The following is a 13,943-nucleotide window of genomic DNA, read 5'->3' as shown; positions in this document are numbered from 1 at the left end:
AACATGGCTTACCGGATCCCAGAGGGAAAATGACAGCTTCCAGCATTACATCGTCTTGTTAGAATGTGTCATACCTCAAGCAGCAAGAGACTGCTCACTGTTCCCCCAACTGAAGTTAATTGCTCTCAACAGTCCTGTGTGGAACAGCCATGGATTTTAGTGACGGTTGCTAAAATCATTTTCCTCATACAAACAGAAATCTTCATCTCTTTTCTGTTTCTGAGTAAATAGTACATACCAGCACTATTTCAAAATAACAAACTCTTGATTGAATAATAAAAACTACAGTTAAACACTAAAAAACTCTAAGCCATCTCCGTGGAGATGTTGCCTGTACAACGGCAAAGAGAATGACTGGGGTAGGCGGAGCCTAGGAGGGATCATGTGACCAGCTTTGCTGGGCTCTTTGCCATTTCCTGTTGGGGAAGAGAATATCCCACAAGTAAGGATGACGCCGTGGACCGGACACACCTATGTTGGAGAAAGCTCCTTCTAATTTAGGCACGGTGCGCCAAGAGTCACAAATGGAGTCCGCAACAGGAAACATCTTTTTAAAAACAGGGGAAGGGACCTGATAATCAACCAAACCAGCATACATCATAGGATGTTGGAGAATAGAGTCTGTGAATAAGTCAGATAAGCAAACAGAAATTCTGAGAATATAGTAATTAGTACAGACCTGTTAATTGCCCCTAAAGCTCAGATAAACATTTGTACTGACAAGCAGAAACACATGTTGCATTGCAACTTGGAAATTCATTTTTAAAGTACAACTATGTTTAAATTACAACTTGTATAATTTTCAATATTGTATAAAAATGTGTATTTGTGGACCTAAGAAGCAGTGCCTAACAGTAACATATTAGGTAAGTATTTGCTGAACTTAATAAATAGCTGTATAGTAAATGTATAAATGTTTATTTCAAAATAACAACATCTGTTTCTTTATTTTTCAGACAACAAGATGTCCTATGAATATTGATCATAAACATAAATCTATGCACTAAAAAATTATTAGAAACGTGAAATATACTTCATGCCAGGATGTTAAATGCTATGATTCTGGGGAGAGCAAATAAATGACAGTTTAATTGCTTACTAATATCATGCTAGAAGCATACCCATATTTAATCTCTATAAATACATGCTAAATTGTATTAAATGGGATATATATGCTGACCAGATAAGTTTATTAATACAAGAAATTATAGTATATTAAATAAACATTTTAAGGTGAGATATTTAAACTGCACCAATATTTGATGGTAAAACTGCATTTCTGGTTATTTGTAAATGGTATGACAGCCAAATAAATTGACTATTGGAACACATGAAGAGCCAGATGAGCCAATGAGGGACAAGCTCCGAGGGCCAATGGAAAGACGGCTCCGTTAAGGGCATATTCAACAGACACCAATGATTATACAAAAAGGGAGGGGCCTATCACTTGAACAGCTCAGGCATAGGAGAAAGAAGAGGTCTTTTGTTTGCTAAAATTTTGACTGATAGCTTTGCTGCCATTTTGGGACACTCTTTGTGGATAACTATCAAGATTAATTCTCTTACAAATGGGCATAATTCTCTTAAAACATATGACGATAGACATATTTGGATATTAACTGAAATCTCAAACTGGTGACCTGGTAAAGTATAAGAAATTGTTAAATATATATAATATTTAAATCAAGGGCATTCTAAGGCTATAGTTAGATTACAGCTGGTAAATTTAAAGAGCATACATACGGCTAGATTACGAGTCTTGCGTTATGGTGAAAAAGCAGCGTTATCAGGTTATAACGCTGCTTTTTCACTACCACTGCTATTACGAGTCTTGCAGGTTTAGGGGCACCGCACACTCTTTTGGCCATAACGCAAATCAACTTACGCAAATTGCGTAAAGTCTTTTTTCAATGGGATTATCATAGAACCAAAAAGTGAGCGGTACACCCTATACCGCCAAGATCCGTAACGCATTCTAAAGTCAGTAGTTATGAGTTTTACGCTACAAAGCTGTAACATAAAACTCATAACTAAAGTGCTAAAAAGTACACTAACACCCATAAACTACCTATTAACCCCTAAACCGAGGCCCTCCCGCATCGCAAACACTAAAATAAAATTATTAACCCCTAATCTGCGGCTCCCGACATTGCCGCCACTAGAATAAACATATTAACCCCTAAGCCGCCGTACTCCCGCATCGCAAACACTAGTTAAATATTATTAACCCCTAATCTGCCATCCCTAACATCGCCGCCACCTACCTACATTTATTAACCACTAATCTGCTGCCCCCAACGTCGCCGCCACTATACTAAAGTTATTAACCCCTAAACCTAACCCTCACTAACTTAAATATAATTAAAATAAATCTAAATCAAACTTACTATTAATAACTAAATAATTCCTATTTAAAACTAAATACCTCTAAAATAAACCCTAAGCTAGCTACAATATAACTAATAGTTACATTGTAGCTAGCTTAGGTTTTATTTTTATTTTACAGGCAAGTTTGTATTTATTTTAACTAGGTAGACTAGTTACTAAATAGTTATTAACTATTTACTAGCTACCTAGCTAAAATAAATACAAATTTACCTGTAAAATAAAACCTAACCTGCCTTACACTAACACCTAACCTTACACTAAAATTAATTACCTAAATTAAATACAATTAACTAAATTACAAAAAACAAACAAACACTAAATTACACAAAATAAAAAACAAATTACAAGATATTTAAACTAATTAAACCTAATCTAATAGCCCTATCAAAATAGATTTAGGTAATTTATTTTATTTTAGTGTAAGGTTAGGTGTTAGTGTAAGGCAGGATATGTTTTATTTAACAGGTACATTTGTATTTATTTTAGCTAGGTAGTTATTAAATAGTTAATAACTATTTAGTAACTATTCTACCTAGTTAAAATAAATACAAACTTGCCTGTGAAATAAGAATAAAACCTAAGCTAGTAGCTAGCTTAGGGTTTATTTTATAGGTAAGTATTTAGTTTTAAATAGGAATTATTTAGTTATTAATAGTAGGTTTGATTTAGATTTATTTTAATTATATTTAAGTTAGTGGGTGTTAGGGTTAGACTTAGGTTTAGGGGTTAATAACTTTAGTATAGTAGTAATAGCTAGGGTTGCCACCGGTCTCTTAAAATACAGAACACTTATAAGTTACACATGCTGCAGGGTGTGCAGGGAGGAATATGAATAGTGCTGTTAAACAACACAATACATGTTCCTTACTGCACACCCTGCAGCATGTGTAACCCACAAGTGTCCAGGAAAACATGTCTGAGGTGTCAACCCTAGTAATAGCACCTCTGCACTATCCATTAAATGTATAGGGTAAGTTAAAACAGTTTTGATTGTGCTAATATGTTTTGGTCAAAATATTTAACCGGCCACTTATAACACCAGAGTCTTATTCTGAGGGAAAGTTGTGCAAAGGACAACGTACCCTGCGATATAGATTGCGCTCCACTTGTAATCTAGCTATGGTTGCTTCCTCAACCATTTTTTCATGGACACTCATGAGTTACACAACGTGTATTGCGCACCTAAACAGCACATGAATAGTGACCCTGGACAACACTATTAATGTTTCTGAACCATCTGTAACTCATACGTGTCCAGGAAAATATGGCTGAGGTGGCAAACCTAAATCTAGCCCAGTGCTTCTTAAAGGGACATAATACTCATATGCTAAATCACTTTAAACTGATGCAGTATAACTGTAAAAAGCTGACAGGAAAATATCACCTGAGCATCTCTATGTAGAAAAATAAGAGATTTTACCTCACAATTTCCTCAGCTCAGCAGAGTAAGTTCTGTGTAAAAAGTTATACTCAGCTGCAGCCCAGCTGCAGGTAAAAAAAAAAAAGAAAGAAAGAAATGAACAGCAGCCAATCAGCATCAGCAGTGCTGCGGTCATGAACTCTTTTACTGTGATCTCAGATTTCATATTAAACTTCCTTACACTGAATAGGGAAATAAGAGGAGAGTGCACGTAAGCTCGCTCCTTCTGCTGTCCCGGGACAGACATACTGATTTGCTGCTTAGAAGTAATTTACAATGGGATGCGGCTACTGAGAAACTTTTGAGGTAAAATATCTTTATTTTTTTATCTGAACTAGAGCACAGGTGAAATAATCAACATGATTACTAACCTGCTCTAACCAATCAGCTGATTAATTCACCTGTGCTCTAGTTTAGATATGAAAATCTGGCCTGCGCTAAGAAGCACTGATCTAGCCCCTAGTATTCCATGGTAAGTAGTGCAAAAATTGCATCCTCTAACGAATGAGAGCATGACAGTTGTGGGCTACAATGTCCCTTTAAATAGATAGATGAATAGATAGACAAACAGCTAGATCAACTGCGCACAACTCACCTGGTTGGAAGCAGAACAAGACGGGTGACAATGAAGACTGCTGCAAAAATGATGAACAGGGTGTCACATACTCTCTTCCACTTTGTGTAAATAAACATCTTTGTTAACTAGGAAGTAAAAATAAAGTCTAGTTAAGAAATAAAATCATGAAACATCAGCTGGAAAAACATTTATGTCTAGTCAATTTAAATATAAGGTAAACTAATATTTCCTTGCATATTTACTATTTTTAAAGGGACATAAAACCTAATCTTTTTCTGTCAGAGAGAGAATGCAATTCGTAAACAGCGTTCCAATTTGCTTCTATTATGACATTTGCTTCATTCCCTTGGTATCCTTTTCTGAAGAAGCAGCAATGCACTACTGGAAGCTAGCTGAATGCATTTGGTGAGCCAATAAAACAAAGCATAAATGTGCAACCACCAATCAGCAGCTCCTGAGCCTACCTAGGTATCCATTTAAACAAAGTATACCAAGAGAACAAAACAAATTACATAATCGAAGTAAACTGGAAAGTTGTTTAAAATCTCATGCTCTATCTGAATCAAAAAAGTTGTGGGTTTCATGTCCCTTTAACTAATGCAAAAGGGGTTAGAAACATAGTTCAAGTCAGCTACAAAGCAGCAATGCACTACTGGGAGCTAGCAGACTACCTCTGGGGAGCCAAAGACAAAAAAACTAAATGTATGCTTACCTGATAAATTTCTTTCTTTCCGGATATGGAGAGTCCACAACATCATCAATTACTAGTGGGAATATCAGGCAAAGAACACCACAGCAAAGCTGTTTAATGTCACTCCCCTACCCAAAGGTGTAGAGATACCTGAGGTTTAGTAAAAAATAACTGTCTTAAAGTATGGGTGGGGTCGTGGACTCTCCATATCCAGAAATAAATACATTTATCAGGTAAGCATTCATTTTGTTTTCTTTCCTAAGATATGGGGAGTCCACGACGTCATCAATTACTAGTGGGAACCAATACCCAAGCTAGAGGACACGGAATGACTAGGGAGGGAAAACAAGACGGGCAGACCAAAACAGAAGGCACCACCGCTTGAAGAACTTTTCTCCCAAAAGAAGCCTCAGCCGAGGCAAAACTATCAAATTTGCAAAATTTGGAAAAAGTATGCAGAGAGGACCAAGTTGCAGCCTTGCAAATCTGTTCCACAGAAGCTTCGTTTTTGAAAGCCCAAGAAGAGGAGACAGCCCTCGTGGAATGAGCCGTAATTCTCTCAGGAGGCTGCTGACCAGCTGTCTCATAAGCAAAACAAATAATACTTCTCAACCAGAGAGAAAGAGAAGTAGCAGTAGCTTTCTGACCCTTACGCTTTCCTGAGAAGACTGGCGAAAAATCCTTAGTCGTCTGTAGGTAGAATTTTAGAGCATGCACAGACATTACTTATGAGAAGAAGGATTGGGACAGAGAGAAGGAACAACAATTTCCTGATTAATATTTCTATCCGCAACCACTTTAGTGAGAAATCCAACTTAGTACGCAGGACCGCCTTATCCGCATGAAAGATAAGGTAAGGTGAATCACACTGCAAAGCCGAGAGCTCTGAGAATCTCTGAGCAGAAGAGATAGCAATAAGAAACAAAACCTTCCAAGATAACAACTTAATATCTATGGAATGCATTGGTTCAAATGGAGCCTGCTTCAAAACTTTAAGAACAAGGTGAAGGCTCCAAGGAGGAGCAACAGGTTTAAACACAAGCCTAATTCTGACTAGGGCCTGACAAAAAGATTGAACATCTGGCACACCTGCCAGACGCTTGTGCAACAAAATAGATCAAGCAGAAATTTGACCTTTCAGAGAACTGACTGACTGCTTAGACTTGTTCCAAGCATGAGCTGGTTTCCAAGTTCCCTTGGATTGGTCCGCTTTCATGGCGGGCTGCTGGCGCTGGGCCTTGCCCACACAAAAAAGGACGAAAAGTAGATCCTTTAGGCTAAGCCTTCTTATTCTGTGGTAGGAAAGCGCCCTTACCTCCCGTAACCGTGGATATGATCAAATCCAATCCTGGACCGAACAGAATCTTTCCTTGAAAAGGCAGGGACAACAGCCTCGACTTAGAGGTCATGTTTGCTCAAGCTGAGAGTCCGAAACGGGGAACAGCTTCTTAAAGGGGAAAAGAAAGAACCTAATCGCTCCCATTCATTCTTGATAATATTTGCCATCTTAACAGGAACCGGGAAGGCCTGAGGCACCACCCTGTCCTCATATACCTTATCAAGCTCTGGAATCGCAGGTTCCTCTGGGAGTTTCGGCTCCGGAACTTCCAGGGTAGAAAACACTTGTTTCAGCAAAAAGCGCAAATTTTCCATCCTAAACCTAAATTCAGGCTCCTCCGCAACCGGAGGTTTAGATGACACGGACTCCGACCCAGAAGGGGCCTCCTCCAATGTATCGGAGTGGGCCTCGTCATCGTTTAACACCTCAGATATTTCCACAGGCATAGACAACCGGGCCACCAAGATACGCCCTACGCTTGCGCTTAGCAGAACGTGGTAAGGCATGGAACACTTTCGATACCGCCGTTTGCAGTTGATACGCAAAATCTGATGGCCAACGGATCTCTCCCGCAGGAGTAATGGTTGGACCCTGGAGCGCTGCATGTGCAATTGGAGATAGATGCAGGGAACGCACCTCACGGGACGGGAAACCCTCAGAGGTGGACGGCTCAGTAGTACTAGACATCAGTTTGCTTTTAGATGTTGTAACTTTATTAAGGCATGTGGAACATAGTTGAGCAGGCTGATCTACTAGAACCTCCTCACAATAAACACGTCAGAGTCCTCCATAGCTTGCACTGTTATTATTGACTAGATTAACTTAATATATAGGCACCTTTATAACCTCCAATGGCCGGGGCACTCATTACCTCCTTTGACCCGGACTACAGAAAACGCTTTTTCTCCTGCGCCGTGGATCAACAGAGTAAGATAGATAGCCACACCCGGTCACATGGAATACTTGGAAGGACAGCCCCTGCCTAAGGAGAAAATGCTCCAAAAAAGGCTGCGCCGTACTCCTGTAAGTCACCTGAAAGTTCCACACATTGCCAGTGCCTCATCTCGCACATAAAGCAGCAATGACACAATAAAAAATATCATATATAAAGGAATATTAACCCTTGATTCTTAAAAGATAAAAGGCATCACACTGTGACTGTGACCCTGTTTTCCGTGTTATCATTATGTAATAAAAAATGAAACAATCTTACCAGAATCTATGCCGTGGAACAGGAACACGGCCCTTCAAGTGTGACAGGTTAGTAGCCTCGCTCCTGACATGGACTTGAGTGTAGAAAGCAGGCAGCGAAACTCGTCAACACTGTTATTGCTTGTGGAGCTGTTAATATGAGTCGACATGGTTTCGCAGAAAGACTCTCCCTGCATCTCCAGACTCTAACTTTTGCCCAGGCTCTCACTGAGAGGCTGACAGGACTACTTAAAAATCCAGTCCCAATGCAAAGAGTACTACCCTCCATAAGAGACTACTTCGATCTTTGGCACTTCTCTGCCGTCCTCCTGTGACGAAAGGCAAAGAATGACTGGGGGAGGAGGGAAGTGGGGGAGGTATTTTAAGGGACATGAAACCAATTTTTTTTCTTTCGTGATTTAGAAAGAGCATGTCATTTTAAACAACTTTTTAATTTACTTCTATTATCTAATTTGCTTCATTCTCTTGATATCACTTGCTGAAAAGCATATCTAGATATGCTCAGTAGCTGCTGATTGGTTGCTGCACATAAAGGCCTTGTGTGATTGGCTCTCACATGTGCATTGCTATTTCTTCAACAAAGGATATCTAAAGAATTGAGCAAATTAGATAATAGAAGTAAATTGGAAAGTTGTTTAAAATTGCATGCCCTATCTGAATCATGAAAGTTTAATTTTGACTAGACTGTCCCTTTAAGCCTTTGGCTGGGGTGTCTTTGCCTCCTCCTGGTGGCCAGGTTCTGAATTCCCAACAGTAATGAATGAAGCCGTGGACTCTCCTCCCCTTTAAATGGAAATAAATTTGATAATAGAATTAAAAGTCACTTAAAATTACAGTTTAATTTTGACATTCATGTCCCTTTAACCTTGTCTCCTTATATTCAATTTGGTCCTCTCTCACTACAGAGGATTTCTCTGCATTTTACTACATGAAGCCCAGAGGTATTTGAGACACCTTATATAAAAAAAAAACTGTTTCTGCTTCATGAGAATCTGCATCCAGTGGCCAATTAACTGAACATTCAAACACTAAATATTCAATCTCTATGGCCCTTTTATTTACTTTATCCTACGGAGTTGACTCACTAAAGTATGAGGCAACAGTGGGCTGCTTTGTAAATCTGTTGTGCAGGATAATTCTATAGTTATACACATTTGTTTCACTGGACACAGTACACAGAACCAGACACACACTGTGACCCATATTGAGTGTTTTTTAATTAATATTATTGTTTATTTGTATAGCATGAATGTTATTGTTTATATACTCTACATGTTCTCAGAAGTGATGCACTGGAAACTGCTAGATGATGCCCTTGGATAATTTTCAAACCATTATGTGACCTGGTGTATTTCCAATCTGTAGTAAAAATCAAATATAACATCAACTTGTCTCATTTAAATAGAAATTAAACTTAATTTTTTTTATTTTAAGATTCAAAAAGTGCATACAATTTTAAACAACTTTCCAAATTACTGCAATAATCTAATTTGTTTTGTTCACTTAGTATCCTTTGTTGAATACACCGGTAAGCTCAGGAGCAGCAAAGCACTACTGGGAGTTAGATGCTGATTGGTAGCTGCAGATATATGCCATTTGTGATTGGCTTTCCTGATGTCTTTAGCTAGCTCCATGAAGTGCATTTCTGCTCCTTCAACAAAGTTTACATTAAGAACAAAACAAATTTGATAATAGAAGTAATGGAAAATTGTTTAAAATTGCATCGTGAATCTGAATCGTGAAAGAAAAAAGTGGGTTTCCCATCCCGTTAACTACAACAGCATCTAAGCAAACATATTTGTAAAAAAAAATTCAAGGGACATTCTAATGTAAAATCACAATGCTCTATTCTGTTAGAGCATTTTATTTTTAAATAAATTAACTTTCAGCTAGATTACGAGTTTTCAGCGCTATAGGGAAATTAACGACCGCCACAAAAAAAAGTTTACAAAAAGCAGGCTTGTACGGGCGATATGGTTGCGTTGAGCTCCATACCGCACCCAAATATAAGCGCTGCTTTGACGTGCTCGTGCACGATTTCCCCATAGACATCAATGGGGAGAGCCAGCAAAAAAGAAGCCTAACACCTGCGATCGCGGAAACAAAGGCTCCGTAACGCAGCCCCATTGATTTCTATGGGGAAAGAAAAGGTTATGTTTAAACCTAACACCCTAACATAAAAATCACGTCTAAACACTCTTAATCTGCCGCCCCCGACATCGCTACCACCTACATAATGTTATTAACCCCTAATCTGTTGCCCCTAACACCACCACCACCTCCTAAATAAAACTATTAACCCCTAATCTGCCACTCCTGATATCGCCGTCACCTACATACAGTTATTAACCCCAATCTGCTGCCCCTAACATCGCAGCCACCTAAATACATTTATTAACCCCTAATCTGCCGCCCTTAACATCGCTGCCACCTACATTACAGTTATTAACCCCTAAGCCTCTGGCCTCCAACATCACTAACACTAAATAAATATATTAATCCCTAAACCTAACTCTAAGCATAACCCTAACGTAACCCTAAGACTAATCCTAACACCCCTTAACTTAAATATAATTAAAATAAATCAAAATAAACCTTACAATTATTACCTAAATAATTCATATTTAAAACTAAATACATACTTACCTGTAAAATAAAACCTAAGGGTGCTACAATATAACTAATAGTTATATTGTAGTTATCTTAGGTTTTATTTTTATTTCACAGCTAATCAGCCAATAGGATTGAGCTATCATTCTATTGGCTATTCCAATCAGCCAATAGGATGAAAGCTTAATCCTACTGGCTCATTGCAACAGCCAATAGGATTTTTCCCCTTTAATTCCTATTGGCTGATAGAAATATTTCAGCCAATAGGAATGTAAGGGACGCCATCTTGGATGACCTCACTTAAAGGGAACCTTCATTTTCCAGCGACGATCGTAAGAAGAGGATGCTCCGCGCCGTATGTCTTGAAGATTGACCCGTCTGGATGAAGACTTCTTCTCGATTGGCTGAGGACTTCGCCGGATGGATGAAGATCGAAGAGGGCTCCTGGATGAAGACTTCTTTCCACTTGGAAGAAGACTTCGCCAGCTGGATGAGGATGGATGTTCGGACTTCGATAACTGTAAGTCGGGGGTTAGTGTTAGGTTTTATTAAGGATTTTTTGGGTGGGTTTTTTTTTTTTAGCTTAGGGTTTGGGCAATGTAAAAGAGCTAAATGCCCTTTTAAGGGCAATGCCCTTCCAAATGCCCTTTTCAGGGCAATGGTTATTTTAGGATTATTTAGATAGGTTTTTATTTGGGGGGGGGGGTTGGTTGGTTTTGTGGTGGGTTTTACTGTTAGGGGGTGTTTGTATTTTTTTTTTTACAGATAAAAGAGCTGATTTCTTTGGGGCAATGCTAATGGCATTGGCAGTTTAGTGTAGGCTAGGGTTTTTTTTATTTTGGGGGGCTTTTTTATTTTGATAGGGCTATTAGATTAAGAGTAATTCGTTTTTATTTTTGATCATTTTGTTTTTTATTTTGTATACTTTAGTGTTTATTTTTTTTGTAAGTTATAAAATTGTATTTTAATAATTTATTTTATTGTAATGTTAGTTTTTAGTGTAAGGCAGGTTAGGTTTTATTTTACAGGTAACTTTGTATTTATTTTAACTAGGTAGTTATTAAATAGTTAATAACTATTTACTAACTAATCTACCTAGTTAAAATAAATACAAACTTAGCTGTGAAATAAAAATAAAACCGAAGATAGCTACAATATAACTATTAGTTATATTGTAGCTAGCTTAGGTTTTATTTTACAGGTATGTATTTAGTTTTAAATAGGAATTATTTAGGTAATAATTGTAAGGTTTATTTAGATTTATTTTAATTATATTTAAGTTAGGGGGTGTTAGGCTTAGGGTTACGTTAGGGTTAGGCGTTAATATATTTATGTAGACTTAATGATGTGGGAGGTCAGAGGTTTAGGGGTTAATAATTTATTTTAGTATATTTCGTTGTGGGGGGCTTGTGGTTTAGTGGTTAATAGGTTTATTATAGCGGCGGTGTGAGCGGACGGCAGAGTAGGGGTTAATAATCGTTAAATAGTGTTTGCGATGTGGGAGGGTGGCGGTTTAGGGGTTAATAGGTTTATTATAGTGGCGACAATGTTGGGGAGCAGCGGAATAGGGATTAATAATTTTATTTAGTGGTGGCAATGTCCGGAGTGCCAGATTAGGGGTTAATAATTTTATTTTAGTGTTTGCGATGCGGGAGTGCCTCGGTTTAGGGGTTAATAGGTAGTTTATGGGTGTTAGTGTACTTTTTAACACTTTAATTTTATACTACAGAGTTGTAACCTAAATCTCATAACTACTGACTTCAGATGACGGTACGGATCTTGTGGTTATAGTGTGGCCTTCCAGGCAAACTTGCAATACCGGCGCTATGGGAGTCCCATTGAAAAAGGACTTTTTAAAAGGTGCGGTACTGATGTTGCGTGACGGCCAAAAAGGTGGGCGGTACACCTATACCTACAAGACTTGTAATAGCGGCGTTAGGGGAAAAAAGCAGCATTATGAAGCGTAACAATGCTTTTTCACTCATAACGGAAAACTTGTAATCTAGCCGTTTGTTTTTTTATGTGTTTAACTCCTGAGAATATAGACATGGATTGGAGCTTCTGATTTTCTCACCTGCTGTTTGCTTTTGAGTGTCACACAAGCACAGCTTTGACTATGCATTACACCCCTTTGTAGAGGTCAAACACATAGTAATATAAAGAAAAAGAAATTAAAATGGGATAGGATGCTCACTAAGAACAAACGTCTGTTTCCCTTATAAGGTATTGGGAGGTATGCTATTATCCTCTAATACAGCTGGGAAAGTTGCAGCTAATGAGACAATGATACTTAGAAACAGGGTCCTTTTAAATTTGAGCAGTGAAAAGTACTGTCACCAGAATCATCTCAAAGTATTGGTATATATAAATATATATATAGAGAGAGAGTTTAAAGCACTTAAAACCCCAGTTCAACATCTGTCACTAATCAACATCTTTATAAAAGACTATCCTATTCACACGAGCAACTGCAAAACAAGTACATTGCTGTTGTTTTTTTGTTTGCTTGTTTTTAGAAAATAAATAGTGCCAATACATGAGAATAGCATTTGTTTTCAATAATCCTAGACAAGGCAGATTAGTGACAATGGCAGCTTTCTGAACGCTTTAGGTTAGTGTACATGATACTGAGTGGCAATTTATACCTTTGAAGCAGTTATGTAAACTGTATAAAAACTGCAACAATGTAAAATACCTGCTCTGTAACCTGAAGCATGCAATATATTTGTAAAAAAGCTGCTATCATCACTGATCTGTGAATGTGCACCGCTTCAGTGACAGAATGTGAGAATATCGAAGATGGCGGCACCCAGTATGTTGGCAGCTGTAAAGGGTTAAAATAGGAAATTGCCTCTGAAGAAAACTGCAGGCCAAAGAATGACAAAGCAATAACACAACGAGTAGTAACTGTCCTAATGTAGTTGTGCCCAGTAGTTTATTATCCCTTTAAAGTGAAGGTCAATTTTCATCAATGAGTGCCCGGTTTTTAAAAATACTTTAAAAAACAGGGGCACTTTCATTGATGAAAATTAACATTGCACTGGATTAGAAGAGATAGTTACCTTTTACTTCTGCAAAGCCGGATTGACGATTCCCCTCCTTCTTCTTCCTGCTGTAGACCACAGCAATGACGAAACTGGCTTCCTCCAATCACAGCCGGGCATCACGAGCTGGACGCTCTGGGGTGCAAACCATGATTGGAGGAAGCCGGTTTTGTCATTTCAGTACAGAGGAACTGAGGCGGAGATCGGCGATCCGGTTTTGCAGAAGTAAAAGGTAAGTATTTCTTCAAATCCAGTGCAATGTTAATTTTCATCAATGAAAGTGCCCCTGTTTTTAAAAATATTTTTAAAAACCGAGCACTCATTGATGAAAATTGACCTTCACTTTAAATGCAGACATACAAATAATTTGGTAAAATTGAAGAAAGTAGCAGGCGCTACTCAGTGTGGTGAAAAAGTAAAAAAAAACACACACCAAGAACATGGACATAGTACAGAATACAGAGGCAGACAAGTCTGATGTGTTTTGCGCCCCCTAGTGGCGCTTACTCATAGACTAAGCAAACACACAACTGATATCCTATTTATATGCCTATTAACCCCTTCATAGCTGAACAAAAATTAAAAACAAACATTGGTTAAAAGACGATTTTACTTGAATAGCCAAATATCTAGATTATATATAAACATCTTTCTGTTTTAGT

General features: G+C 38.1%; 1 protein-coding gene across 1 annotated transcript in view; it reads right to left on the bottom strand.

The window, feature by feature from the left end:
* The window catches only part of CERS4 (ceramide synthase 4), a 501,010-nt gene that overhangs the window by 96,687 nt on the left and 390,380 nt on the right, over window positions 1-13,943 (bottom strand). Inside the window, exon 9 of the mRNA XM_053703019.1 lies at window positions 4,404-4,510. Coding sequence (XP_053558994.1) covers window positions 4,404-4,510 — 107 coding nt within the window. The remainder of the gene's footprint in view (window positions 1-4,403; window positions 4,511-13,943) is intronic.

The sequence above is a fragment of the Bombina bombina genome, chromosome 2 (genome assembly GCF_027579735.1).
Source record: "Bombina bombina isolate aBomBom1 chromosome 2, aBomBom1.pri, whole genome shotgun sequence".
In the NCBI taxonomy this organism is placed as follows: Eukaryota; Metazoa; Chordata; class Amphibia; order Anura; family Bombinatoridae; genus Bombina; species Bombina bombina.
Note: the sequence above shows the minus strand (reverse complement) of the source record. Positions and strands in the feature narration are given on the sequence as shown.